Source organism: Streptopelia decaocto, assembly GCF_964273445.1.
Source record: "Streptopelia decaocto genome assembly, chromosome: 14".
NCBI lineage: Eukaryota > Metazoa > Chordata > Aves > Columbiformes > Columbidae > Streptopelia > Streptopelia decaocto.
This window is the reverse complement of record NC_138669.1, coordinates 13,253,092-13,278,793: the sequence shown is the minus strand read 5'-3', so window position 1 is coordinate 13,278,793 and position 25,702 is coordinate 13,253,092. Positions and strand designations below refer to the sequence as shown.

The following is a 25,702-nucleotide window of genomic DNA, read 5'->3' as shown; positions in this document are numbered from 1 at the left end:
ATTTCTCACCATTGACCACGACTTTCTGAACTAGGCTGAGAGAGGTTCTCCTGCCCCTCTACTCCCCTGGGGAGACCACACCTGGAATCTTGTGTCCAGTTGTGGCCCCTCAGTTCCAGCAGGACAGGGAACTGCTGGAGAGAGTCCAGCGCAGCCACCAAGATGCTGCAGGGAGTGGAGCATCTCCCGTGTGAGGAAAGGCTGAGGGAGCTGGGGCTCTGGAGCTGGACAAGAGGACACTGAGGGGGGACTCATTCCTGGGGATCAATATGGAAAGGGGGAGTGTCAGGAGGATGAAGCCAGGCTCTTCTCAGTGACAACCAGTGACAGGACAAGGGGCAATGGGTGCAAACTGGAACACAGGAGGTTCCACTTGAATTTGAGAAGAAACTTGTTCCTGGTGAGGGTGGCAGAGCCTGGCCCAGGCTGCCCAGGGAGGTTGTGGAGTCTCCTTCTGTGCAGACATTCCAACCCGCCTGGACACCTTCCTGTGTAACCTCATCTGGGTGTTCCTGCTCCATGGGGGGATTGCACTGGATGAGCTTTCAAGGTTCCTTCCAATCCCTGACATCCTGGGATTCTGTGAACTAGTAGGACTCCGTTCTAATATTCTTGACCCAATGTTTTGTTTTCCAGCTGGATGAAGCTGTGGCTGCTGCTCATCTGGATAAACTGTGTGTGAAGCTGACGAAGCTGAGTGACAAGCAAGCCAAATACCTGGGCTTATCAAGAGATGGGCCATTCAAGCCAGACCACTACAGATACTGAGCAGGTGGCACTACCCACAGACCGAAGTGCAGGGATACAACCTTCCAAAGCTCTTGTGTGTGCTGGGCTCCTGAGAACAAGCCCTTTGCCATGCCCCTCTGTGCTACAGACCCCCTCACTCTTACCAAGGAAGCTTCAGAGCCTCATTTGTCAGGGAAAAATCACTGTGACTCTTGGAATTAGAATTGGTTACTTAGCCAACCTCATGGTGAAAAGGAACCTGCACACCTTTTCTTGGCTCCTGCTGTCCCAATAAGGGGAGCAAGACACAAGATTGCTAAAAGAAAATGCATAATCTTGTCAAGCGTGTGGCTGGCAGGCTCTTTGACCAGACTGACGGATAGAATGGACAGCATGGGGAGCGGTTTCTGCAGGGAGATGCTTTCTGCCATGCCCTGCTCAAATTAGATCAACCCTCTTAGGAGGCTGGCAGTGTCAGGCTTCTCTCCACAAAGGTGGTATGTATAGCTGAAGTGTGTGTTGTGAAACTGGGGGAAGTAGGGAGGAATATACGTTGGTCTCCTTCCTATAAAATTAATTTAATCTCCTAATTGGAGATTAGAGCTGGGGTGGTTTTTTTCTGGGTTAATTTACTCCATCGGTTTTGGTCTGAACGAAGACCCTTCTATGCTGCTTCCGTATCAACTCGAGGAGGTGTGAGGCAAGAGTGACTTTTTTTTAGCAGCTTTCTAGTGTGTTGTGAACAGCTGAGAAGCCGCTGAGGGGGTGGTTACGTGTAGGGACCCTGTTCAATCCTATGAGCAGAGCAGCACACTTCTACCCCAACTGGGTTTTTCTGGGTTGTCACATCTGCTGTGTCTTGTTTGTCACTGACTCAAAGTGCTTTTATTAAAGATCTGACTGTGGCCTGACTTGTTTTGTGTAGTGAGATGCTTTGGATTTTGCCATGGATTTACTTTTTTTTGTGATTCTTAAACTACGGAAAATGTTTAATGTGTAATATCCACATGGGGTTTCTAAAGGCAACAACCAGTGCTGTGGCTAGTTTGCATTGTTTACTTGAGCTGGAAAAAACCTGCTCATTATTCAAACATTTGGAGGGTTGAATCTTACAGGGGAAAAGCAAAACAAATACTTTTCCCCTCTGCACACACAGATTTATCTCTATGTATGTCATGGAAATCCTCTCTTGCCACTCTCCTCTTGTCAACACTGTACAGCAGGCCACTCTGTTTCTGGATATAAGATGATGAAAGGTTTGGTAAGATAAAATGTGCTTGAAGTGCTCCAAGATTCATGTCCAAGCATCAGGCGTGTAGTCAGGGAGTAATTAAAACATGGTGTAGAGTGTGAACTACTGGAGGAGGGAAAAAAGGAGATGAGTAAACAAGGTGTTGCTCAGTATGCAACTTTTTTCATTGCTTTGTTTTGCATCGACCTCTAAAACTCACCAATTTTAACTGAATTTGGGTGCCACAAAGCCACCATCAATGATTCCATAATCAGTAATGAGGATTATACATTGAACTTACTAATGATGAAACCAAAAAGGGTTTAATGTTCTGCAAGCATCCTTTGGAACTGGATGGGGGCTGACATGCCTTCTGCTTGTCTAATTCCCTGAAACTCCACAGCAGGGAGATGAAACTCTTTAGGATATTGAGAAAGTCTACAGCACAGTTCTTTTACTTCTTGTTTCCCCTGTGGCATCCAGAGCCACCTCTCATCAAAGCTCTTAGTTTTGTAACGCTCTGGTTTTCATTTCATCAACTGCAAAATCATTTCCGTAAGGAAAGATTAAATGGGCCACATTCGTAGGCGTGAGCTCATTTTCTCTGTTAAAACAGCAGCATTTTAGAGGTAAACTGAAGAGCGTCTTATTAGTTGCAATATTGCAGATGTTGGAAGCACCTTTTAAATTGCTCGGTAATGAGGCTGACACCCAGATTTTGTTTTGAGCCAGCATTTGTCTGCTTTGCATTATTAACTTGATTTTGACTCAGAACAAACATTTGGTGGTCTTGTTTTTCTTGCCCTCCAAAACTTGCTTCCTATGTGTATTTTATTAATAACTGGTCAAACTCCTTTTGACCCTTTTTGGCAGTGAAGGCCATTGCCTGTGATATTGTCTGACCTGCCATTGAGATGCTGTTTTGTAGATAAAGAGTGACATCTCTGACCAAACCCTTGCACTTGAACGATAGTTCAATGGAAGGATGTTGAACAACTTGAAAAGAATAAAGGCAAGTAAACCATCTGGTGTGCTCGTTTAGTGCTCCTAATATTTGCTTCCCAAATGGAGAAGTTGTTATGAATTGAATGACAGCTTTATAGTAAGGAGCTCTTTTAAATACCAAAACCTTCTAGATTAAAGTGCTCTGGCTCTGCCAGATATTTCTGGGATGTTTTCAGGGCGAGGGGTCACTGGCTGTTGAATTACTTTACATGCATCTGCTCCCATTTCCGTTCTACAGGTGAAAGATCATTTGCCTTTGATGAATGATGAATCTGATGGTAGAGGGTGAGCAATGAAGGTGTTTATTTAAGTGTATTAAAGTCAATAGAAGATTTCTAGTGATGCAAAGGGGCCTGAACTGGATCACCAGGGAGGGTGTATTTTTATCTTTTCTTGCTTTTATAACTATTAAATGAATGCCACATGTGAATTGTGCTAAGACACTATTACAGCCAGTTTAGGGCTCTCATATTTCAAGTCACGATTTCATCTCCAAGGATTTCCTGGATAGAAATACCTGTGCATGTGCCATGCAGAAATCGTAATATCTTTTCACTGAGAAATCTTGCAGAAATGACTAAAGCCTCTTATTTCTTCTAGGAGAGGTGGGAGAGGGACTTAGCCATGTGTTGGCTGTCTACATATCATCTGAGACGTTTGCTAGTAACATCTTTATATTACCTCCGAAAGGGATATGAAGGCAGCGTGAATTTAACAAGGGCACTTTGGGAGTGGTTGATGGGTCTCTCAGGAAGCCCAGTGCGTCTCTGGCCTTGCTCTGTGTCCTGTAGGCCCCATGTCACATCCGCCAGCCTTGTATGGCTGTTCCTGATGGGGCTGAGATGGCACTTGGCACCTGTGCTGACACTGCTGAACTCGTCCTTTTCAGTAAATCAGTTATCAGGGGAAAAAGTGTGTGTGCGGAGGAAGGCAAATTTTTATATAGCTCCTCTTAGCTCCTTCAAGTGCAAGAAGCAGAAAATACCTGTGTTCGTTCTGGAGAACCAGAGAAACCTAAACTAGCCTGACAGGCCAGACTGACACATGGATGTCTTGGTCCCCAGATCAGGGTAATTTGTTGGGGAAGAAAATTCCACCAAATCCTCTCTAGCTGTGAAACTTCTCTCACTGTTGCGAGAGCTGATCACGGCAGAGCTGCAACTCCTGCTGACTGCAGGGTCCTCCATATATTGTTGGATCTGAAGAAACTGGGAGCATTGTTGAAGCATGTTAGGTAAGTTATCACCAGAACATCTCAGGATCTCTAATCTGGAGCTTTCTGGAGCGGGTGTTATCTTTTCTGTTGTGTTCAAGAATGACATTAAGCATGTAATGAGGACTGGGTTGTTACAGCAGGTCCTGTAGCTGGTGGTGTAGGTAACTTGGATGAGGAGCCACAAGGTCTTGCTTCCATTTTGCAGGCTTAAGGAGCTACTGAGAGTGAGGAAATGCAGTGCAGGTGTGTTGTGTGTGTTCCTGTGCTTTGTGCTATACCCAGTTTAAGAAGGACAAAGGATTACTGGAGGGAGTCTAGTGGAGGCTACAAAGATGCTGATCTTTCTGATGAGGAGAGACTGAGAGAGCTGGGGCTGTTCAGCTGGAGAAGAGAAGCTGAGAGGGAATCTCATCAGTGTTTATAAATATCTCCAGGGTGGGTGTCAGAGGATGGACCAGACTCTGTTCAGTGCTGCCCAACGCCAGGGTGAGGGGCAACGGGCACAGACTGGAACACAGGAGATTCCATCTGAATATGAGGAGAAACTTCTTTGCTGTGCGGTGCCAGAGCCTGGCCCAGGCTGCCCAGAGCAGGTGTGGAGTCTCCTTCTCTGAGACATTCAAACCTGCCTGGACCCACCTGTGTGATCTGCTCTGTGACCCCGCGTTAGCAGGGGTTGGACTGGATCATCTCCAGAGGTCACTTCAACCCCAACCAGTCTGTGATTCTGTGATTGACGGGGGCTGATGATGCCATTGAAAAAATTCTTAGTGGAGTCTGGATGTGGGCAAAACAAAAGCTGGGAGAGCTCAGAGCGGAGGTTGTGTGAACAGAGGCAGAGCTGTTGATGGAGGGCCAAGGTTCAGCACTGCCCATGAGTGGGCCCACCTGTGATGCCTCAGTTGCCTTATTGCGATTACGTTGTGACTTGCTAACTGTAGCCTTCAGCAGTCTGGGGGATCTCTACTTGTTACCTTTGGTGGGGTGCCTGTCAAAAGTGACATGGGACTTTGCTTCATCCTCACAGTGGGAAAAGCATGATGTGGTTGAGGTGCTTTGCACCTGACACAGGAAGCAATTATTTCTTTTCAACAATTAAAGGTACTACCAAAATCTGAGATTATGTTCCTCTTTGGAAATGAGTTGTTGTGCACTTTCAGCTTTGGCAATGAAGTTGGTACTACAGTGGCAGTTGGGATTTTGCGGAGCAGTAACCACAGCGGACCTTCCCATGCTCTTCCTTGTGTGCGCTGGGGGTGGCTGGGTGGGGGTGGCTGGGTGGGGGTGGCTGGGTGGGGGTGGCTGGGTGGGGGTGGCTGGGTGGGGGTGGCTGGGTGGGGGTGGCAGGGTGGGGGTGGCAGGGTGGGGGTGGCAGGGTGGGGGTGGCTGGGTGGGGGTGGCTGGGTGGGGGTGGCTGGGTGGGGGTGGCAGGGTGGGGGTGGCAGGGTGGAGGTGGCGGGGTGGAGGTGGCTGTCGGGAAGGGCAGCGCTTCAGAGTTCAGAAGTGGACAGGAAAAATGCGAACTGCTCAGGCGTTTGTTAGGGGAGTCCATTTTCAATTACTTTCTTTTTCAGCCCTGATTTTGCAGCTCAGTCATGTCTTTCTGGGTTAAGTAGGATGCTGGATGTGAACAAATTCTGAATTGGTCGATTTAGTGTTTTTTTATGGAGAAACTTCTGGCTATAGAATTGTCTAATTCAACTTGAAATGCTTTGATGACAAATGTTATGATTTAATGCTTTTTTGCATTGGCCTTGGATGTCATTTAATGTCCACACCCAGATAGTGAGTGGCCTCAAGACCGCAGCATCTCACCAATAGCATGTCCAACAATACTTCAAGAAGCTTGTTTGACATAGGACTGACATGGTGGTTTTATTCTGTAAAATAGAGCTCCCACAGCGGCAGCACTGGGCATGGCACGTACAAGTTCTTCCTTGGCTCCTCAGCTTGGGTATATAATTCTCCATTGGCTTCTCCTGTAATTGATTTCACCATGAGGTCAACGCTGTCCCTGCATCTCAAAGGGACTTCACTGAATCTTTCATCACCCTCAGCCAAGGCAGCATCACAGATACTGTTGACTCATCTATAGAACTTGGAAAAAGTTGCTTTGTTTTCCATCAGATCTTTCCTTCTATGAGAAGATCCTAAAGACTGACATGGGGAGCTATTTGTTGTCCTTTTTGGGTCTTTCGGAGAGTGTCAGTAATTAGCCTAGAAAACGATGAAGTGTTTAGAGCTAGTTTGGTATAGTTAATTAAGATATTAGTTCTGTCATTTGTTTTATCCATCAGAATAAACCTGGATTTTGTGGTCTTTTAGTGTGACGATAAGCAATCAAATCAGGGCTTTGGATGGGAAAAATACAGTATCTGTTTTAAATTCACAGATGACAGGCAATATTTGGAAAAGCTAATAGTGATTTGTTTGTGCTTAATCCTACTAAGGTGTAGTTAGGGTAAAACTTCTATTAGTCTCTAGGAGCAAAACTTCTCTGTCAGGGAGCATTACTGGGTGTCTCTAAGGTTGAATTCCAGTAAGTTTCCAGTGGAGACATTTTGGCATGTCACAGCTAAACCATTCCATCCTTCTCATGTGTGTGTTTTATCGTCTGCGTGCTGGTGACATTTCAGACAGATCCCAGCAAGCTCTTACACTTACAAACAACTCCTCAATATGAATATCTGTTCAAACTAAATACAGCAAGTAAATATTAGGTGTACATGTTTTACTAATTTCTGTATCCTATCAATAACTCATGCAATGTCATGTTTACTTGGAAAAGTCACTAAAGGTAATAACTTCAGAGTACTTGATTATATATATTCTTTAGTGTGATAGATGAATGGCAAAGAAAGCACAACCTCTTTCTAACCAATTCCAGTTATAAAAAAGGCTTATTAATAAATCAAATTTGTTCAAAATGCACTACATATAAATGCTATATTAAAAAGTGTGACAGGATCTTGAATTTTCCTTCCTTGCATACATGCACCATCCTGTACTGTGCTGGTTCAGCTTCCATGTCTCCAGACCCTGTGGGTCTCAGCGCTTCCATTTCCTTCTCTGGCAGCCACAGGCTGTGGCCAACGTGTTCATGAATGGTCTGGATGATGGGGCAGAGTGCACCCCCAGTGATTTGCCATTGACACAAAACCGGGAGGAGTAGCTGATACGCCAGAGGATCGTGCTGCCATCCAGAGGGACCTTGACAGTCTGGAAACACTCTGACAGGAACCTTATGGTGTTCAACAAGGAGAAATGCAAAGTTCTGGAGTGGTAGGCAAGCACAAATAAACACCGGGGTGCACCCAGCTCTGCAGAAAGGGACCTTGGGCTCCTGGTGGACACCAAGTTGAGCATGAGTCAGTAACGTGCCCTTGTGGCAAAGGAGGCAAAGGTGTCCTGGGCTGTGTGAGGAGGACTGTTGGCAGCAGGTCAAGGAGAGGATCCTTCCCCTCTGCTCAGTACTGGTGAGGCCACACCTGGAGTCCTGTGTCCAGTTCAGGGCTCCCCAGTACAACAGAGACAGGGACATACTGGAGAGAGTTGCCCGGGGGGCTGTGGAGTCTCCCCCCTTGGAGATATTCAAAAGCCACCCAGACGTGGTCCTGGGCAACCAGCTCTAGGTGGCTCTTCTGGAGCACAGGCTTGGACCAGCTGACTCCAGGAGGTCCCTGCCAACCTCAACCATTCTGTGGTTCTGCAAAGCTGGAGTGGAAGCTGCTGTCTGGAGAACAGCATGAGCTGTTTGTTTGTTTGATATCTGCCTCTCCTCCTGCTCCCATCCACCCTGGTAAAAGATAATTTTTCTGCCCAGCTGGACATTCTGGTAAGACCATGAAATCATTTCCACATGAGAAGTTGTTGTGTGATTGTTGATACTATTTCAGTATCAATCAAGGATGATTTCTTATAGTTACAAGAATTTCTGAACACCTTGATGGGAACCTACGTCTTTACCTAGTAAAAGGGGCCAAATTCTTTTTCCTAAGCCCATTGTGGTGATGTATCATTCTTCCTTCTCATCCTCTTTTTGTCATAATGGAATGGCTTACAGATTTCTGAGCTAGGATGTCTGATTAAAAGAAATACATATGTACATTTAAAAGAATTCAAGCTTGCATCATACATGACAGCTAGTGTATTTTATAAAAGACAAAGAGCACTATGACAGTTTGTCATCATTTGGGCTCTTTGATTAATCTCTGTCATCTATGTAAGTATCTCTAAGATGAAAAAACATTCCTGTCCACATCCGAACTATGTTTTCAGCTCTGGGCTTTGGATTGACTGTTAGAAGAAAAAAAGTTCATATGGCTTGATCTCCTTTAGAGTGTGACCTGTATCATCTTTGCCTGCCTGGAAGATTTTTGTAGCCCTCAACTGTGCTTAGAAATCAATAAAGAAATTTCCTCTTGGTTACACCTGCACGGAGCACTAGAAAACTCAGGATGGGGATTAGAAATTCATGGTTAGAAAAATACCTGATTGTGAAAGCCAAAGAGCATTGGTCAGTGGTGCAGGCATCTTGCAGGCAGGTGAAGATGTGGTTTTAGCTCTGGGGGTTCAGTGACCCCTGTGGTCACTGGCAATAGCAGTGGGATGAAGGGAAAAGACTAAAATGAAGAAAGGCCCACAGAAGAGGAACATTGTAGATACAGGACAGAGGATGAGGAAGCAGGAGCTGGAGTTGGCAGATGAAGAGTCCGGGGACATACTTCTGAGTGTTGGGGACAGCTTCTGAGTCCTTAACTCTCCCGTGACCTACCAACATCTCTCCTGGTAGTTTAAGCAAGAAGAGCTTTCCTCTTGTGCCGTCTTGGGTAACTCAAGGTCAAGATCTTCAAGAACAAGAGAAAAGTGTCTTCTAGATACCTGTTTGCTGCTGCCTTGAGCCTCATCCATACATTCAGAGCTGTTTCTGAGCCTTTAAGACTTGCTCCAGCATTTGATATATGTATTTTTTCTGCAGCACATGGAGATTGCCACCTAAATTCATGCTTGGGGTGGGTGGGTGCTGGGAGTTGCTCATGGTAAAATGGGACAAGACAGAGAGACTGATGGCTTGTAATGTGGGATACATGTTCTATTTTTGTTGATCGATCTTTTCTTCCTCCAAGTCCTGGGGGTGTGTTGCTGCTTTGGGGCTCGATGTGCACTGTATCCTTGGCAGCAGGAGAAGGGCTGAGAACTCTATTCCTGTGGATATGGCTGGGGAAAGAAATCTGATTTTGAAGTCATGAGGCACAGGTATGTCCAGGGTTCAAGTACACATGTATAGTATTCACCTTGGAGATACTGATTGCTGGTAGGGTGACCAAAAACCCTGCAGGTGGAGGTACTGATGCTCAACTGGGGATGACTGAAAAATTGCCTTATTGGTTTGAGTCTGTCTTTTCCCAGAAAATAACCCATATAAATTCTCATCCTGATTTTTGCTCAGTGTGTGAAACCTGCATTTCCAACGTGGTATTTTGGCTGTGTTAGAAGCTGGTGCTGTGCTCTCCTTGTGGGTGAAGGCAAGTTTGGTCCCTTACAGGATGAACCGGTCCTGTTGTAGTGTGGCTCTTTGCATGCCATTGGTGCAGGGTTTGTGGTGCCAGTTCAAAAATGTGATTAATACGTGGTTAATATGACCCTTCAAAGAAACCTGACCAAACAAAAATACCCAAAACCCCAGAATTCTTCTTAAAATGCAGGTCAGTTTTGCTAAATATACCTGTTCAATGTCAATTACCCTGTTTTTTTGCTCCCTGAAAAAACATCCTGTTTATGACAGCATTAACACCATAAAAAACCCCACATTGTCCATTTAATATAAAGAGGACCAAATCCAAGCTGCCAGCTTCAAAGCTCTCTACTTCGATTGCTACGTACATGGGGCAGGTTGAAATACACAGTTGAGAAGCTAATGAAAGACGGAAGCCTTATTGCATCCCCAGTTTGGCTTAGCACTTTGGGTTTAACGTTAGACACTGGCAGATGGTCCGGAAAATTCGGCATTTGCACAATGCACAGTAGTTACAACATGAATTTAAGTATGGTTTGCAGGTTTTGAAGTTGGGCACGCAGTCAGCAGCTGGTGTGGGCCTTGGTTTCGGAGGTGTCTTCGGTTCGGCTTTTTTCTAGAAGAAAATATAAATGTATACATATAAATGTAAGGTGAGTACAGGTTAGAATAAAGCATAGGTGCAAAGAAAGTGAACTATGGGAGCTTCTGGCTTGAGGCGAGTTGGCAGTGAGGTCTATATTAGTAGGAACATGGAGATGTGGTGGGTCTGTGTCAAGGGAGATGCCGGCTTGAGACCAGCCCACTGAGCAAAATGTTAAACCTCATGAGCCCCATATGTTGAGCAATTAGAAATGTGATGGGATAGAGCGTTGGAAAATGCTCTGTAGGGAAGAATGTGGCACAAGAGGGACACAAGAAACTGCAAAGATAACGACGTTATCAGTAAAACAAAGTAAGGAATTACTCTTGGAAACCCAGCCTTTTTGAATGAAGGAGTGAAACCTCCATGTCGATCTGTGGGGCTGGTATCGGCTCTGTTTCCTAAACCGCACAGCTGAGAGAAAGGGGACGTGACTTAGCAAAGCTCGGCCTTGCGTGGTTTGTTTGTCACGCTGCCTTTGGAGCTCAGCGACCTTCTGTGCGTGGGAATCGTCACCTGCAGACAGGTGAGCGAGCTGGAAAAGATCTGCCAGCCCGCCCAGCAGTGCTGCTGCGCTGGGGGTGATCTGGGGGGGTGGAAAACTTCGGGTTGATCAGCATGTGCCTGGGAGAGGCCTCTGGAGCCCTCCGGCCGCAGGAGCCCTACGGGCCTTTTAACTTGGTAGTTTCTCGGGAGTTTCAGTTTTAAGATAAAGCGTTCTGAGGTCTCTAAGTGCCTTAGGAGCTTTTAAGCAAGAATACTTAGACGAAGTTTGATGGCAAGAACGTCCAGCTTTGAGCTGAAGGTGGGACTAAATGACGTCCTGAGGCCCCTTTTGACCGGGGTCATCGTGCAAATTTAGGAAGTGCTGCCCACAGCAGACATGAACAAGAATGGAAAAGAAGGAGCTCTAAAGGTTTCTGGTTGCAGCAATGACTGGTTTGGCTATAAATGGTGATCGTGGCATATTAAAAGCAGAGTAAAAATGCTGTTTTCTACTCTTGTAGACAACTTAAAAAATATAGGAGCCCAGCACATGTAATACTTCACATTCAGACCTATGGGTAGCATCACATGAAGGAAATCTATCCATCTCAATCTACTGATCTGATAAAATTGCTAGTTAACATTTTCAACCAAAGTACCTTTTGGGTAAGAGAGGACTGTAAAAAAACAAAAGCAAAATCAAAACCAACAAGCCCTCCCAAACCCAAACCATAACCTCTAACTAATCTAAGGTCACATAGTTTTCCTTCCACTATTAATGTTTTGTTTTACAGTATTTAGAGCTTCAAGCAGTATGTGAATCATTTCAGTTGGGGAATGGCTGTAAATACCTTGCAAATGAATGCAACGAGGAGAACTATGGAAGTAATAAACCATTCGAACTCAATGGTGTTTTCTGAACAGCCACCTACCTTGGAAGCTTTCTTATTCTCTGCCTCTTTCCTGCTGACTTTCTGGGATCTTTTTGTTAAATCTTCAAAGAGAATAGCACAACATTAATATTAAATCAGTTTTACAGCACACGTTATTTAATTGAGGTGCTTAATACTATTTTCTACGCGAGAGAAGGCAGGTAACCTGTGTTGCCACCTTTCCAGGAGCCATCCTCGCACATCACATCCGAACTCCTGCCGTCACTGTTGCTTGTGTGAAGCAGAAAAACACTGATGCTTGTATTTCAGGAGGGATTTTTTTATACATTAGTGGGTCAAATGTGAACAGGGAAAATAATTTCAGAGAAATCAAATTAAAAATATCTGTGTAAAAGTTGTAGGTACTTATGCACATTAGTCACATGAACAAAAACAGGAAAAATGTTCGGAATTCCTGGTTTTCACAAGCAAAAAACTCTTGGCTGGTTTGGTATAAACTCCTCGTCCGCGTGATGCCACCTTTCATTCTTCAGCTCTTCATTCCTTTTCTACCCACCCTCTTGTTTTACAAACCGTTACTTGCAAAGGTGTTTAGTTAACGTGTCTGTAGCCTTGAAACCTTTGTGAATATTTGTGGAGTTGACTCTTGGATCAGGTAAATTTAGGAGGGGAAGGATGTTCAGACTATGCCTGATGTAACTTTTTTTTCTCTAGATAAAAACTCTAGTATTTGTGAACTTGCCCATATTATTGCTTGAGGGATAAAAGTTATTGTAATTGTTATTATTATTATATCAGCTTTAATGCTGTTTATTACTGTATGTTAATTCTGCAGCTAAGACTCAGGATCTAACACAGCAAGACTTTTCTGTTCAAGTGTGAGATCTTTCCTGGCTCACTAATCTATTATGATATTTTCCACACCTTTGTTCTGTGTGTGTGAGGCTTGTAACAAGCAGTACCTGTATGTAATGAATGATTTGGATAAAACATTCAGTATGATGTGACATACTTAGAGTATGATGTGACCTGAAGTGAAATCTGTAAAACTAAAATAAGTTGGCTGATTTTTTAACTCTAAACTGTGCTTTGCCACGTTGCCACTCTTGGATGCTGTAGCTGCGTTCCCCCTGCAGTTCTGTGTGCTCCTAAGGCACTTGTATGACATTGCAATGCTGCAGTGAGCCATCAAAACAAACCATATTAATCAACAGCTGTATTCTCTACACATCTTGTTAATTTGGGCCCGAACCGCGGATTTTACTAACCTACGATGGAGATGGGCGGGAGATCTGGAAGGTTCATTTTGTTGCTCCTTGACAGGTTGCATTCTGTCTTCTCTTCGATGACCATGTGAGAATGGGCAGCTCTGAGCACACTGTAGCACAGTAGGAGGCTTAGGAACATGCTCTTACTTTCCATCCTGGGGAGGAAAAATTCCATTGTCATGAAAACCAAAGTCGATACAAACCTGCGTGTAGAAGATATGGACCTCATCTATGGTTTTCTGTCGGCTTGTGTAGCTTCAGCAACATTTGGCAGTTCTTTCCGGCACTTTGCCTCTGATACGGAGCACGTAGGACTCTCTCAAACATTACTCTCTTAGAGGGAATATTTTTCTTGATTCTTAGCTCAGAAGGTTTATTTTCCCAAGAGCTGAGTGAGCTCCTCCCACTGCGTTTTACAGAGTTGTTTATTGCATGAGAAGAATCGCTGTCACTTTTGACCAGCAAAACCACATCATTAGATTTGTCCTAGGAAATCTTGTTTACAAATTCATGCTAGAAAACCTAGAAAAATATCAATAATTAAAAAAAAATAAAAAACCCCAAAACACAAATTGTTTCCAATGAGTTTTCTCCATTTAAAAAGCAGTAATGAAGAAATACCTTGTTTTATTATACCCCAATGTGGCTGCTCTGATTCCGCAGTAAATCATAGCCGTAACTCAGGCAAGGTATAAAAGGCCCAGTCCCATAAAGCATTCAGGGGCCTTAGGGTTTAGAATGTACTTAAACTTTGAAGATGTAGTGAAGTCTGTGGGATTTGAGCACACTTATGGGGAAACCTGAGCTTTGCCATACAACGTGGCCATACACCCTGGAAGAAAGTCCCTGGCTCCTTTTCTCATAGGTTAACACTGCTGAAGTTAGAAGTGGCTTTATCACTGAAAAGGGAGTGAAACCAAATGTTTTGAGCAATTAATCTGGTTGTAATGACTTTTTTCTATACAGAAGAGACACCCTTTTATTGTTTTTCCTGTCTCGTTTCACAAAAAATGTCCAAACCTGATGGAGATTTCTTGATGCATTCTGAAGACTGTTCTAACACATAGTTATACATGCAGATAACCCTTTAGATTGTAACCATAACCATTCAGGTGAGTTAGAACTTATTTTTATGTAACTAACATTACCAACCTGACTATTCCCAATGATGTTTATGTTTTAGGTGCATGCTTGAAATTCAAAAAAGACCTGAAGAACAGGTCAAAAAGCTTGTCTACACTTTCCAAATGCCCAGCTGGTCAAAGAAAATATATTACTTAAAAAAAAGTTAGCTTGCTTAACATTTAAGTATGCTGATTTTTACAGGATCTAGACATGCAGGGAAGGAAGAAGTGCTTTATGATAAGGTTGGTAAAACACTGGAACAGGTTGCCCAGAGAGGTGGTGGGTGCCCTATTTCTGGAGACATTCAAGGTAAGGTTGGATGAGCAACTTGATCTGGGTGAAGATGTCCCTGCTCTTTGCAGCAGGGTTTGACTAGATAGCCTTTAAAAGTCCCTTCCAACCCAAACTATTCTATGATTCTATGCTACAGGACATGTCTGTGACAGGTGGATGTAGACATTTGTGATCTCATTGTTTCCATGCTCTGAGGTGGAGTGAAGAGAGCAAGCTGTGTGCTGGAAGCTGTTTAGATTTGCACACAGGGGTGTTCATGATGTAGATTTTGCTTTTTAAAGTAATTTTTTAGCCTGGGTACGGGATATTCTCTATAATGTATCTATAATTTTCAGATCAGTGTGTGCTGCCCATCTGGAGTACTGGCACAGCTGGCATGTAACTGTCAGCTGGAGACCATGTCAACATGCCTCTAAAGTACCATTTAAATTAACTTCTTCGAGGCCAAAGCATCGGTGTGCTCGGCTCGCCCTCTGAAATGCCTGTACACCAATGCGGGCAGCATGGGGAATAAGCAGGAGGAGTTAGAAACCTGTGTTAGGGCAGGAGATTATGACCTGGTGGCAATTACAGAGACATGGTGGGACAGCACACATGACTGGAATGTGGTCACGGATGGCTGTGTCCTTTTCAGGAAAGACAGGCCAGGCAGGCGTGGTGGTGGAGTTGCTCTCTATGTGAGAGAGCAACTACAATGTATATGAGGAGTGAGTTGAAAGTCTGTGGGTGAAAGTTAAGGGGCAGGCTGGCAGGGGTGATACTGTTGTAGGTGTCTATTACAGGCCACCAGATCAGGGTGAGGAAGGTGATGAGGCCTCTACAGGCAGCTGAGAGCAGCCTCACAGTCACAGGCCCTGGTTGTGGTGGGGATTTTAACTTCCCTGATGTTTGCTGGAAGGACCATTCAGCCAGCCAGGCACAGCCCAGGAGGTTCCTCCAGTGCATTGATGAGAACTTTCTGATGCAAAGGGTGGAGGAGCCAACCAGGAGAGGTGCACTGCTGGAGCTCATCCTCACTAACAAGGAGGGTCTGGTTGAAGCAGTAAAGGTTGAGGGCTGCCTGGGTTGTAGCGACCACGAGATGGTGGAGTTCAGGATCTCATGTGACAGGAGCAGGATAGCAAGCAGAATTGTAACCCTGGATTTCAGCAGGGCAAACTTTGACCTTTTCAAGCAATTGCTGGGGGAAATCCCATGGGCAAGGCTGCTTGAAGGTAAAGGGGCCCAGAATAGTTGGTTGGTGTTCAGGGACTGTTTCTATGGGGCATCCCGACACGTAGGAAGTCAAGGAAGGGAGCCAGGAGACCTGCGTGGTTAAACAGGAACTGCTGGGTAAGCTCAGGTGGAAGAGGAGAGTTTACAGACCATGGAAGGAGGGGCTGGCCCCTTGGGGAGAATATAAGGCTCCTCTCAGAGGGTGTAGGGAGGCACCTAGGAAAGCTAAGGCCTCCTTAGAATTAAACCTGGCGAGAGGGGTCAAGGACAACAGGAAGAGCTTTTTCCAATACGTGGCAGATAAAACTAACCACAGAGGCAATGTAGGCCCACTGATGAACGAGATGGGTGCCCTGGTGACAGAAGATACAGAGAAGGCAGTTACTGAATGATTCTTTGTCTCTGTCTACTCTGCCAGAAGCTGTGCTGAGGATCCTGTACCGCTGAGGCCTCAGAGGAAGGCAGGACAATGGAGGAGTTTGCCTGGGTTGATGAGGACTGGGTTAGGGAGCAGTTGGGCAATCTGGACATCCATAAATCCATGGGTCCAGATGGGATGCACCCATGGCTGCTGAGGGAGCTGGCTGAGGTCATTGCTGGACCGCTCTGCATCATCTTTGCCAAGTCTTGGGAGATGGGAGAGGTGCCTGAGGACTGGAGGAAAGCAAATGTCACTCCAGTCTTCAAAAAGGGCAAGAAGGTGGACCCAGGTAACTATAGACCGGTCAGCCTCACCTCCATCCCGGGGAAACTGATGGAACGACTTCTCCTTGGTGCCATCTCAAGGGATATCAGGGATAAGAGGGTCATTAGGGGCAGTCAACATGGCTTCACCAAGGGGAAGTCGTGCTTGACCAACCATATTGACTTTTATGAGGACATAACAAGATGGATGGATGATGGCAGGGTGGTGGATGTGATCTACCTTGACGTGAGTAAGGCATTTGACACAGTCTCCCACAGCATCCTCACAGCTGAACTGAGGGAGTGTGGTCTGGATGATCGGGTAGTGAGGTGGAGTGTGAACTGGCTGAAGGGAAGAAGCCAGAGAGTCGTGGTCAATGGGGCAGAGTCCAGTTGAGGCCTGGATCTAGTGCAGTGCCTCAGGGGGCAGTACTGCGGCCTGTATTATTCAATATATTCATCAATGATTTGGAAGAGGGAATAGAGTTACTGTCAGCAATTTTGCTGCTGACACCAAGCTGGGAGGAGTGGCTGACACTGGAAGCTGTGCTGCCATCAGAGACCTGGACAGGCTGGAGAGTTGGGCAGGGAGAAATTCAATGAAATATAACAAGGGGAAGTGTAGAGTCTTTTATCTGGGTAGGAACAACCTCAGATTCTAGTAGTTGCGGGTCCTATTAGAGAGCAGCGTAGCGGGGAGGGACCTGGGGGTCCTGGGGACAGCAGGATGAGCATAAGCCAGCACTGGGCCCTTGTGGCCAGGAAGGCCAATGGTACCTGGGGTGGATGAGAAGGGGGTGGTCAGTAGGTCAGAGAGGTTCTCCTGCCCCTCTACTCTGCCCTGGGGAGACCACACCTGGAATCTTGTGTCCAGTTGTGGCCCCTCAGTTCCAGCAGGACAGGGAACTGCTGGAGAGAGTCCAGCACAGCCACCAAGATGCTGAAGGGAGTGGAGCATCTCCCGTGTGAAGAAAGGCTGAGGGAGCTGGGGCTCTGGAGCTGGACAAGAGGAGACTGAGGGGGGACTCATTCATGGGGATCAATATGGAAAGGGGGAGTGTCAGGAGGATGGAGCCAGGCTCTTCTGGTGACAACCAGTGACAGGACAAGGGGCAACGGGTTCAAACTGGAACACAGGAGGTTCCATTTAAATTTGAGAAGAAACTTCTTCCCAGTGAGGGTGGCAGAGCCTGGCCTAGGCTGTCCAGGGGGGTTGTGGAGTCTCCTTCTGTGCAGACATTCCAACCCGCCTGGACACCTTCCTGTGTAACCTCATCTGGGTATTCCTGCTCCATGGGGGGATTGCACTGGATGAGCTTTCGAGGTTCCTTCCAATTCCTGACATCCTGGGATTCTGTGAGTGTCTTTAGGGCTTATCATTTATTGCTGTAATAAAGCTAAAATGTGCTAGGGGAAATTTAACATGGGAATTATTTTAATTGTTCATGGGGCTTAGTCTTGCACAGCGCTGAAATCTAACCACCGAATGTCCTGGGTTTGGCTAGGATAGAGTTAATTTTAATGGGAAGCTGGGAGGAGACACAACCAGAACAGCTGACCCAAACTCACCGAAGGGATATTCAATACCATATGACATAATGCTCAGTATATAAGCTGGAGGAGCTGGCTGGGGGTGGGTGTCACTGCCTGGGAGCAGTCTGGGCATCAGTTTTCTGTGTGGTGAGCAATTGCATTGTGTATCCCTCACTTTTTCTATTATTTTATTTGATTACTGTTGTTTATCTCCTCCTTTGTTGTCCCGTTAAACTGTTTTTTATCCCAACCCACAAGTTTTAACTTTTATTTCCAATTCTCCTCCCCAGCCCACCAGAGAGCAGGGTGGGCTGGGAGGTGAGGAGTGAGTGAGAAGCCATGTGGTACGTAGTTGCTGGCTGGGGCTAAACCACGACACTGTAGGCACAGTTCTGCAAATTATGTAAGTAAATGGTTAACGTGTGCCCTTTATTGTCAAGAGAAAGACAGGAATACATTTAAAACCAAAAGAAAGCACTTAAAGTTTTTTGACTGTCATCAGAGACTGCAGTATCCTTTTCTATTCTGTTTCCTCTGCACTTTGGCTTAACGTATTTAACATGTAAATAACATATTTTAATATTTACACAAGTCGTTAGCTCTCACAGACATTTTCCCTCAATGTAAATTTGGAAAATGACAGATCATATGAAACAGCTATTGTCTCTCTTTAATTTATTTTTTGAGATGTCATCTTAAAAGTCTTCACGAAGAAATTTTATTTCCCCAGAAACACCCTGTACATTTGACTCATTTCCTGTCACAGCTGATTTTAGTCTATTTAGAGATTTTTCCTCACACAACAACAGACTGAACAGTTCAAGACATTCATAATAAAGCCTGCCATAAACACTAGAAGAGACAAGCTGAAATTTTCTTAGAAGGTCTGACAAACTTGGGCCAACTCATGAATAAACCAACAAAATTATAAATAGCCGAAAACGGCTGCTTAGAAAAAGCAAATGTTAAAGTACATGAAGAAAGAAATATAAAATACTGGAAACTATTACACTGCTCGGTCACCCACCGACAAATCCTCAGCTATGTTGTGCTGCCGTGTTCCCATTTTGAAAAGGACAGGCAGGGAAAAATTTAATGAAATATAATAAGGGGAAGTGTAGAGTCTTGTATCTGGGCAGGAACAACCCCAGGTTCCAGTGTAAGTTGGGGAATGACCTATTAGAGAGCAGCGTAGGGGAAAGGGACCTGGGGGTCCTGGGGACAGCAGGATGACCATGAGCCAGCACTGGGCCCTTGTGGCCAGGAAGGCCAATGGTACCTGGGGTGGGTTAGAAGGGGGTGGTCAGTAGGTCAGAGAGGTTCTCCTGCCCCTCTACTCTGCCCTGGGGAGACCACAGAGGGAATTCAAGGAAAAAAGCGAGAATTAATGGATGCCTTGAAAGATGTTGAGATTTTAAGATGGAAAGAGACAGAAAAAGTTAGGAAATTAAACACTGAGGTTAGCAGGATGACTGGGGAGATTCTGGGTGATTATTTCATTGTCACTTGGAACCATGCTATCCAGTCTTTAGAGCAATCCCATTTCAAGCATCAGGTTTCAGCAAAGGAATAGAAATAAGGGAAATGATGTGTTAACGGGTGTTTGGAGGGAAAGGAATGACAAATGACTCCACCTGAGAAGAGTAGGAATCACTAATGCTCCAGGCCGCTCCCCACAGACCCAGCCAGGGGTTCCTCAGCGGTGTTAGTTTCCTAATAGCATGTTAGGATTGACTGCACAGAATGCAAAGCAAAGATACGTGTTTGAAGACTTTAAAGGGCACTGTCAAAATGTAAATACTAAGAAATAGCTGCTACTCATCCTCAAACCACAAAATAATTTAAAATAAAAGCAACGCAAGCAAAGCTCTCCCCTTAGGATAAACCAGGAGGCCCTATTTGAAGTTGAAGCTGAATCTCAATGCATTTGTGTTCGTTCAGTGTTGGGGGAATGGGCTGAAAATGGTAGGTTCCCATGGACCTCTCATATACTTCTGAGGTTCTGGGAGAAGGATCATAGGGACAAATCTTGTAGAGCTTTTGGTGTTTAGGTATCCACTTGAATTCCTTAATCCCTTCCCATGTGCTTCCATGCTCCCCTGGAAAACTCTTTGCCAACCCCACCTAACACATCTGCCCTTGTTTTGTGTGCCCCTGAAATATGAGAAGAGTTGAATGAGCGTGTAATAAACAGCTGCTTTATGAAAATGTGGTCGTGTAGTGCGCATGCATATTTAAAATGTGCTCAATTCTGGTTGGTTTAGTGGTTTCTAGCCTTTGTGTGTTATGAGGTGGGCCCTTGGAAGCATGAGAAGGAAAAGAACAGTGTGTTGCTGTTCCTCAGTTATGTTCTTGTCTTCGAACTCATGGGCCATTTGGGGATCAAGTTTTCATGCTTTGGCTTTTGCAATTGCATTTGAAAAGACTTGAGAATATCTAAAACAATAAAAACCCAATAAATTTTTAGTTTACCTGGGAATATGTTTTCCTCTGTATTCTAATCTATGAATATTTTGCTTTAGGTGCAATTTGGCAGTTGTGATACACTGTACAGGTTGTTGGAGGGTGACCAATACTGTTTGGTTTATACAGCCTGCACTTCAGGCTGAGGTGAATGTTGCTCTGGGATTGCCCATGAAGTTTAGTTTCCCAATGTTTTCTAATCTTTGTAATTTAATCTTTAAATCTTTATTCCTTGACTCTGCTAGCTGGTGATGCATCATCCATGTTAGTGGTAGGGGAAGCCTATTTCTTAAGAAGGGAGGAAACATTATAGCCATGACTTGACTTGCTGAAATTTTGTAGAATAAGAGGTGACTGTTTTGGTCTTCTCTCATCCTCCTCATAAAGATAATTCCTGGTGTGGCTTGATAGAATGGGAAGGCGTATGCATGCAACAACTCTAAGAGACGTGCCAAAAAAGTTTTAATTTCTGTCACAATTCCCTAAGCTATCTACAAAAATGAAAAACTATTCAGGGCTCCTGCTGCTGAGAAATCCTCAATTAGCTACTCTAGTTGAAGTGAAAGCAAGAGTATAGAGAAACAGTTGGCAAATATTTCAGAATGCTATCTTGAACATAACGACAACTGTTGAGGAAAACTGTCAGGAAACTCAAGATCTAAGAGTTCCTTAACTAATGTTAAACATAAAAGGTTCTACCACTTCAGCAGAGAAATCTTAATCTATGATTTAAGGAGTTACTGAAATACAGTACATGCATTGAAGATTGGGTACAGCTGTGGTGATGAGCCTTGCTGATCAATCCAGGATGTGTGCACCTGAAGGGGAACTACAAGAAAGCTGGAGAGGAACCTTTTACAAGGGCTTCTAGTGATAGGACAAGGGGTAATGGCTTTAAACTGAAAGAGGGGAGATATAGATTAGATGTAAATGAGAAATATTCTACTGTGAGGCTGGTGAGGCAATAGAACAGGCTGCCTGGAGAAGCCGTGGATGTTCCATTCTTGGAAGTGTTCAGGGTCAGGTTGGACGGGGCTTTGAGCAACCTGGTCTAGTGGAAAGTGTCCCTGCTGATGGAAGGGGGGTTGGAACTAGATGATCTTTGAGGTCTCTTGCAACCCAAGCTATTCTATGATTCTAAAATAAGAATAAGATTGATTACATGGTTCTTGTCTGTGTGTGGAAAAACCTGGCATCAGTGACTCAGACATCATGCACCATATGGAAGAAAGATGTTGGAGCAGTCTTGATATCTACTCAAGACGAACAAGAGATCTGGACTATCTCTTCAAAGTGCTGTGAGGCACAGCTTTTTTCCTGGAAGAAGGGAAATCCATTTATAGCTTGTAAGTGTGAAACAAGGTCAAAGACAAAAGTCTGGAAGATATGTGTTAATTGGTAAACTACCCAGAGGGAAAACAACATGCCTTTTAAGAATGCAAAAAATATGGACAAACATTTAAGAAAACAAATATTTTATGTTCAGGTTGGGAAATACTGTTCTAGAGAGTAGTGATTCAAAAGCATTTGGGATCTGACGTAGAAACAAGCTCGCAGTGTAACACTGCTGTCAAAACTGTTAATTTAGTTCTTGAAAATAGGACCGACTTCAACAGGAGAATATTTATTTGATATTGGAACGGCTCTTTCTGGAAGACACTCCAAGAACACCACTGAGTGAAAAGAGTTTGTATAAACTGTAAAAATGATCAAAGGAATAGGAAGGTATGTCTGAAAAGAGCTCTCAATCTCTTTAATACCAAAGAGAAACTGCAGAGTGTCTCAGTTCCTGAAGGCACTCAGCAGAGTTGGAGGGAGGAGAGGGTGACAGATGGGTTTTCAAGCAAGATGCCAAAAGTATAATGAGATGAAGTCACCAGAAGTAGAAGCTGGGCCTAAAAAATGTCCGAGATCTGGACTGTTCTGGCCCACTAATAATTATGCTTTAGAGCATCTACCTGAAGGCTGATATGGGGTTTCTACTACAGAAACTTTATATTATGTTTATTCATTTATTTACTTTTAATAATAAATACAAATGCTAAGCAAAATTGCTGGAAGTTGCATAATTGCCTGTGCTATGTCCTAACTAATGATTAGACTTCCAGTTTTATTTACAATCTCACAAGTCTCTCAATCCGTGCCAGGAGTGGGGATGTTCACTTCAGCTCGAGCGTTTTGGGGACGGCTTTCTCATAGGTAACCCTGCTTTTACAGTTTTGACATTACAGTTTTCCTACCAATGAAAACCTACATCTCCACTTATTTCAAAGTGGTTATTTCCCCCACCTACCCGCCCAGTCCTGAGATCTCTGAAATCTCTGTAGCTCTAGGAGAATAAATCATCTTCACCTCTGGAGTGTCAGGCTTTGAGCCAGACCTACTGAAGCAGCCTGTTCCAAAATCATAGAAAGCATATGCTGGAACAACAGGCTTTGAAATTCAATATGCAAATGATAAAAGGCTCGAGGTGAACCTCTAATTAAAATATACCTAGATATTTTTTAGGGATGTATATAAAATATATAGTAACGAGTGTGCTTTTTTTTCCCCTCATGCATTGTGTCCCCTGAAATGTTAAGTGTATTATTTTCAGATGATCTGCCCTAAGTTGCTTCTCTGCTATTTTGTATAAAACATAGGATAGGAAAGAAGCCTTTGTAGATCCCACATGCTTTTGGCTCAGAAAAGTGCCTGTGTGGACTCTTGCTAACTCACGTTTCTAATTGATTACAGGAGCGCGCTACATCTGCTCAGCGCGGAGCTTGCTTATCTTTTATCGTATATTACAACCAATGATTCATCGTGGATGGTTCCCCAGTGGGATTGGTCACCTTTATAATTTTGCTTTTAAGGAAACGTTTTACCACCAATGAGAAACACGGGGTTCATTATTGGTGCCACCTTCCCAGAGTCTCCCTAAAAGAGCAGCGGCTCCTTATCTCAGGGTCGCTTTACGCTCGGTCATAGTCACCTTTGAAAATCACACGGCAAAATCCTCCCAAAAGGGAACTCTGCAGGAAGAATAGAAACAGGCTCGTGTGCATACACTCCCTTTAGAGATTTTTAACTGGGATACTGCCACTGATGGGCTGAAAACATACTGAACAGTTAGCTAAACAGTTAAAATCATCTTCAATGGATTTGAAATGAATTAAACACTATTATTAATGTCATGGCTTCCTAAGTGTTTGTAGGTGAGAATGAATCTCAGATTATTCTCATGGTGTGAGCATTTAAAAGTGCGGAGAGAAGCAAATGAAAAAGGTGCAGTGAGTGCTTCCACTGGCCAGCGCTGCCTTCTGCTCCCTTGTAACTCAAATTCAATGTACTTAATTCAATTTAAGCAGAATTTTAACCACCTGAGTCAGAGAAGTTTGAAGAGAAACAGCATGATATGAAAAACAAATTGAATAAGCAAATGCGACTCAAGATATCATTGGGTTTTCCCATTGAGTTTGCTGGTTTTAAGAAATGTTGTTAAAACTTTTTAAAAGTTACACAATATTTATTCTATGCAAATAATGTATACAACATGAGCATGCACACTTTATTAATAAGGTGTTAACTATGTAGTCAAGGGTTTTAGTAGGTCTTTACTTTGCATAATACCAGGGCCTAATTCATGCATGCAGTTCTACTTCTGAGTCTGTGCATAAAGATTAAAGGCAACGCTAAAGATAAAAGCCTATATTGAAACTAGCAAAATTCTTTTTCCTTTTGCAGTGAATTGGTTTTCTCCATGTACAAGAAAAAATGCCTAAAACAACCACTAAAAACAAACCCTTCCTGTCTCAATCAGAAGATGGTGCTGCATGATATACAAGGAGAAATAAAGTAGGGAATAAAGTAGGCAAAAAGATAGGAGACAGTGAGAAATGCATCTATTTAGGAAAATAACAAATGCAATAAAATGAGCGGTTTTATTGTTCATTTTCTAGTGAGCGCAGTCACGAGAGGAGCACCGTAGAAATGTAGGTTGGAAGAAAAGTGTTGGTATTGCAAATGGTGATCATAAATTAGCTCTACGTTTCATCTTATTAAGTATATAAACCAGCTGTTGCTTGCTGAACGTGCACAAAGATAGTATTATGAATACTAACGGAAGACTAGGCACTTGGATATATTTAGTGTAGAATTAGGTTTTTATGACATGCTATAGAGAGAAAAGTCAGGGGAAACGAGAAAAAGGATTACAGCCCAAAGCTTGAAGAGAAATATTACAAAAACACGTGAAATCCAAACCTTTAAAATCTTTCAGGAGTTATAAAAGCTTCAGGGAAATAAAGATTTCATTTCAATATTATATTTACCCCCCTTGGACAGGGACAAAAAATAAGGTAGTTAACCAATTGAAGCAGCGTAAAAATACAGCTTAGGAAGCGTAACATAAAAATTGCACGGTAAAAGAGTGTATAAAGATAATATAACATTTAAAAGGATTTCAGAAAAAAAGCTTAGATACAAGTAGATTAAACTAAGAAGCAAAATTTACGACAAAAAATTGTAGAGCCAGGGATAGCAAACAGAATCACACCAATCTAAATCACGGGCAGTACTGAACGTAGAGAAAGTACAGTCAGACTGCAAACAGAAGTGAATAAATGGAGAAGAGCAGAAAAGGTAAAATACGAAAGTAAAGAGAGTTTTAAGATTTACTGCTTCGCAGGCCAGGGCGGTAGATTTGCAGCATTGATTCAAGCGTAAAGGAAAACAAGTATCTTCAGTGCCACGTACCGGTAAAATATGATCTTTTAAGTCCAGGCACCACAGGGGAAGTGAAATATCCCGTGGAAGGGGTTAAATGTTTCGGTGCTGCTCAAACAGTGACTTGCTCTGATTCATCAGGCTGCAAGGAGAGCCAGGGCAGGTCGCGTCCCCGTTCTGCGGCTCCGCAGGCAATATCGGCAAAGCTCTCGGAGCTGTTTGCGCTCCCGTCTGCCTGCCGAGCAGGCGGATTTAAGTATCACCTTCTCCCGAAAGCAATGCAGAAGCATTTATGAAGTTTTAGCTGACAAAATCATAACTATGATGGACAGTCTATTGTTTTCTACTTGAATTTCTGCTTTCTCTCAGTGCCCTTTTTTGGATTTCCTTTCCTCCTTTCTGTCTTTGACCGTTGCTCTGAAAAATTCTCCTGCAAAGTTGACCCTCAGCCCCTCCTTTTTCTCCCCATTTGAAAGCCACGGGGACAGTCGCGATGCGGAGACGTTTGCAGCTGGTGGCAGCAGAGAAAGGCAGCCAGACTTTCCTGTCGCTCAGGTAAAACAACGTTCAGAGCAGGGGAATAACTGAAAAGACCTGCCAAGAAAAATATCTGTCAAGCTGTTTAGTTCTTGTTTCGGGCTCATTGCAGCAAAGTTCCATATCTGGCAGTCTCGCTGACTAGAAAAATCAATATA

General features: G+C 43.9%; 2 protein-coding genes across 3 annotated transcripts in view; one reads left to right on the top strand and one right to left on the bottom strand.

Annotated features, from left to right (window-relative positions):
* Nucleotides 1-1,640, top strand: part of AHCY (adenosylhomocysteinase) — a 29,046-nt gene extending 27,406 nt beyond the window's left edge. Inside the window, exon 10 of the mRNA XM_082065604.1 lies at nt 637-1,640. Within this exon, the coding sequence (XP_081921730.1) occupies nt 637-768 (132 nt within the window). The 3' untranslated portion in view covers nt 769-1,640. The remainder of the gene's footprint in view (nt 1-636) is intronic.
* Nucleotides 1,641-9,921: 8,281 nt separating this feature from the next.
* Nucleotides 9,922-25,244, bottom strand: ASIP (agouti signaling protein). Of its 2 annotated transcripts, none has more exons than XM_082065444.1 (4): nt 25,038-25,244; nt 12,987-13,189; nt 11,758-11,819; nt 9,922-10,312 (listed from the first exon to the last, which is right to left on the bottom strand). In XM_082065444.1, exons 2-4 carry the CDS (start codon nt 13,165-13,167, stop codon nt 10,136-10,138), a joined length of 420 nt encoding a protein of 139 aa, XP_081921570.1. In that variant the 5' UTR covers nt 13,168-13,189; nt 25,038-25,244; the 3' UTR covers nt 9,922-10,135. The 2 variants fall into 2 exon arrangements, with proteins under 2 accessions (XP_081921570.1, XP_081921571.1); XM_082065445.1 differs by having other exon boundaries at nt 12,987-13,141.
* Between the last annotated feature and the right edge of the window lie 458 nt (nt 25,245-25,702).

Bases quoted from the DNA above. Each gene is read 5' to 3' on its own strand.
- ASIP (XM_082065444.1), bottom strand. From the start codon at position 13,167: ATGACAATGGAATTTTTCCTCCCCAGGATGGAAAGTAAGAGCATGTTC. The intron at 11,820-12,986 runs GTTAGTAAAATC...TTCTCTTTGAAG, and splicing joins CCCGCCCATCTCCATCGTAG to ATTTAACAAAAAGATCCCAG. The intron at 10,313-11,757 runs GTAGGTGGCTGT...ATTTTCTTCTAG, and splicing joins AGAATAAGAAAGCTTCCAAG to AAAAAAGCCGAACCGAAGAC.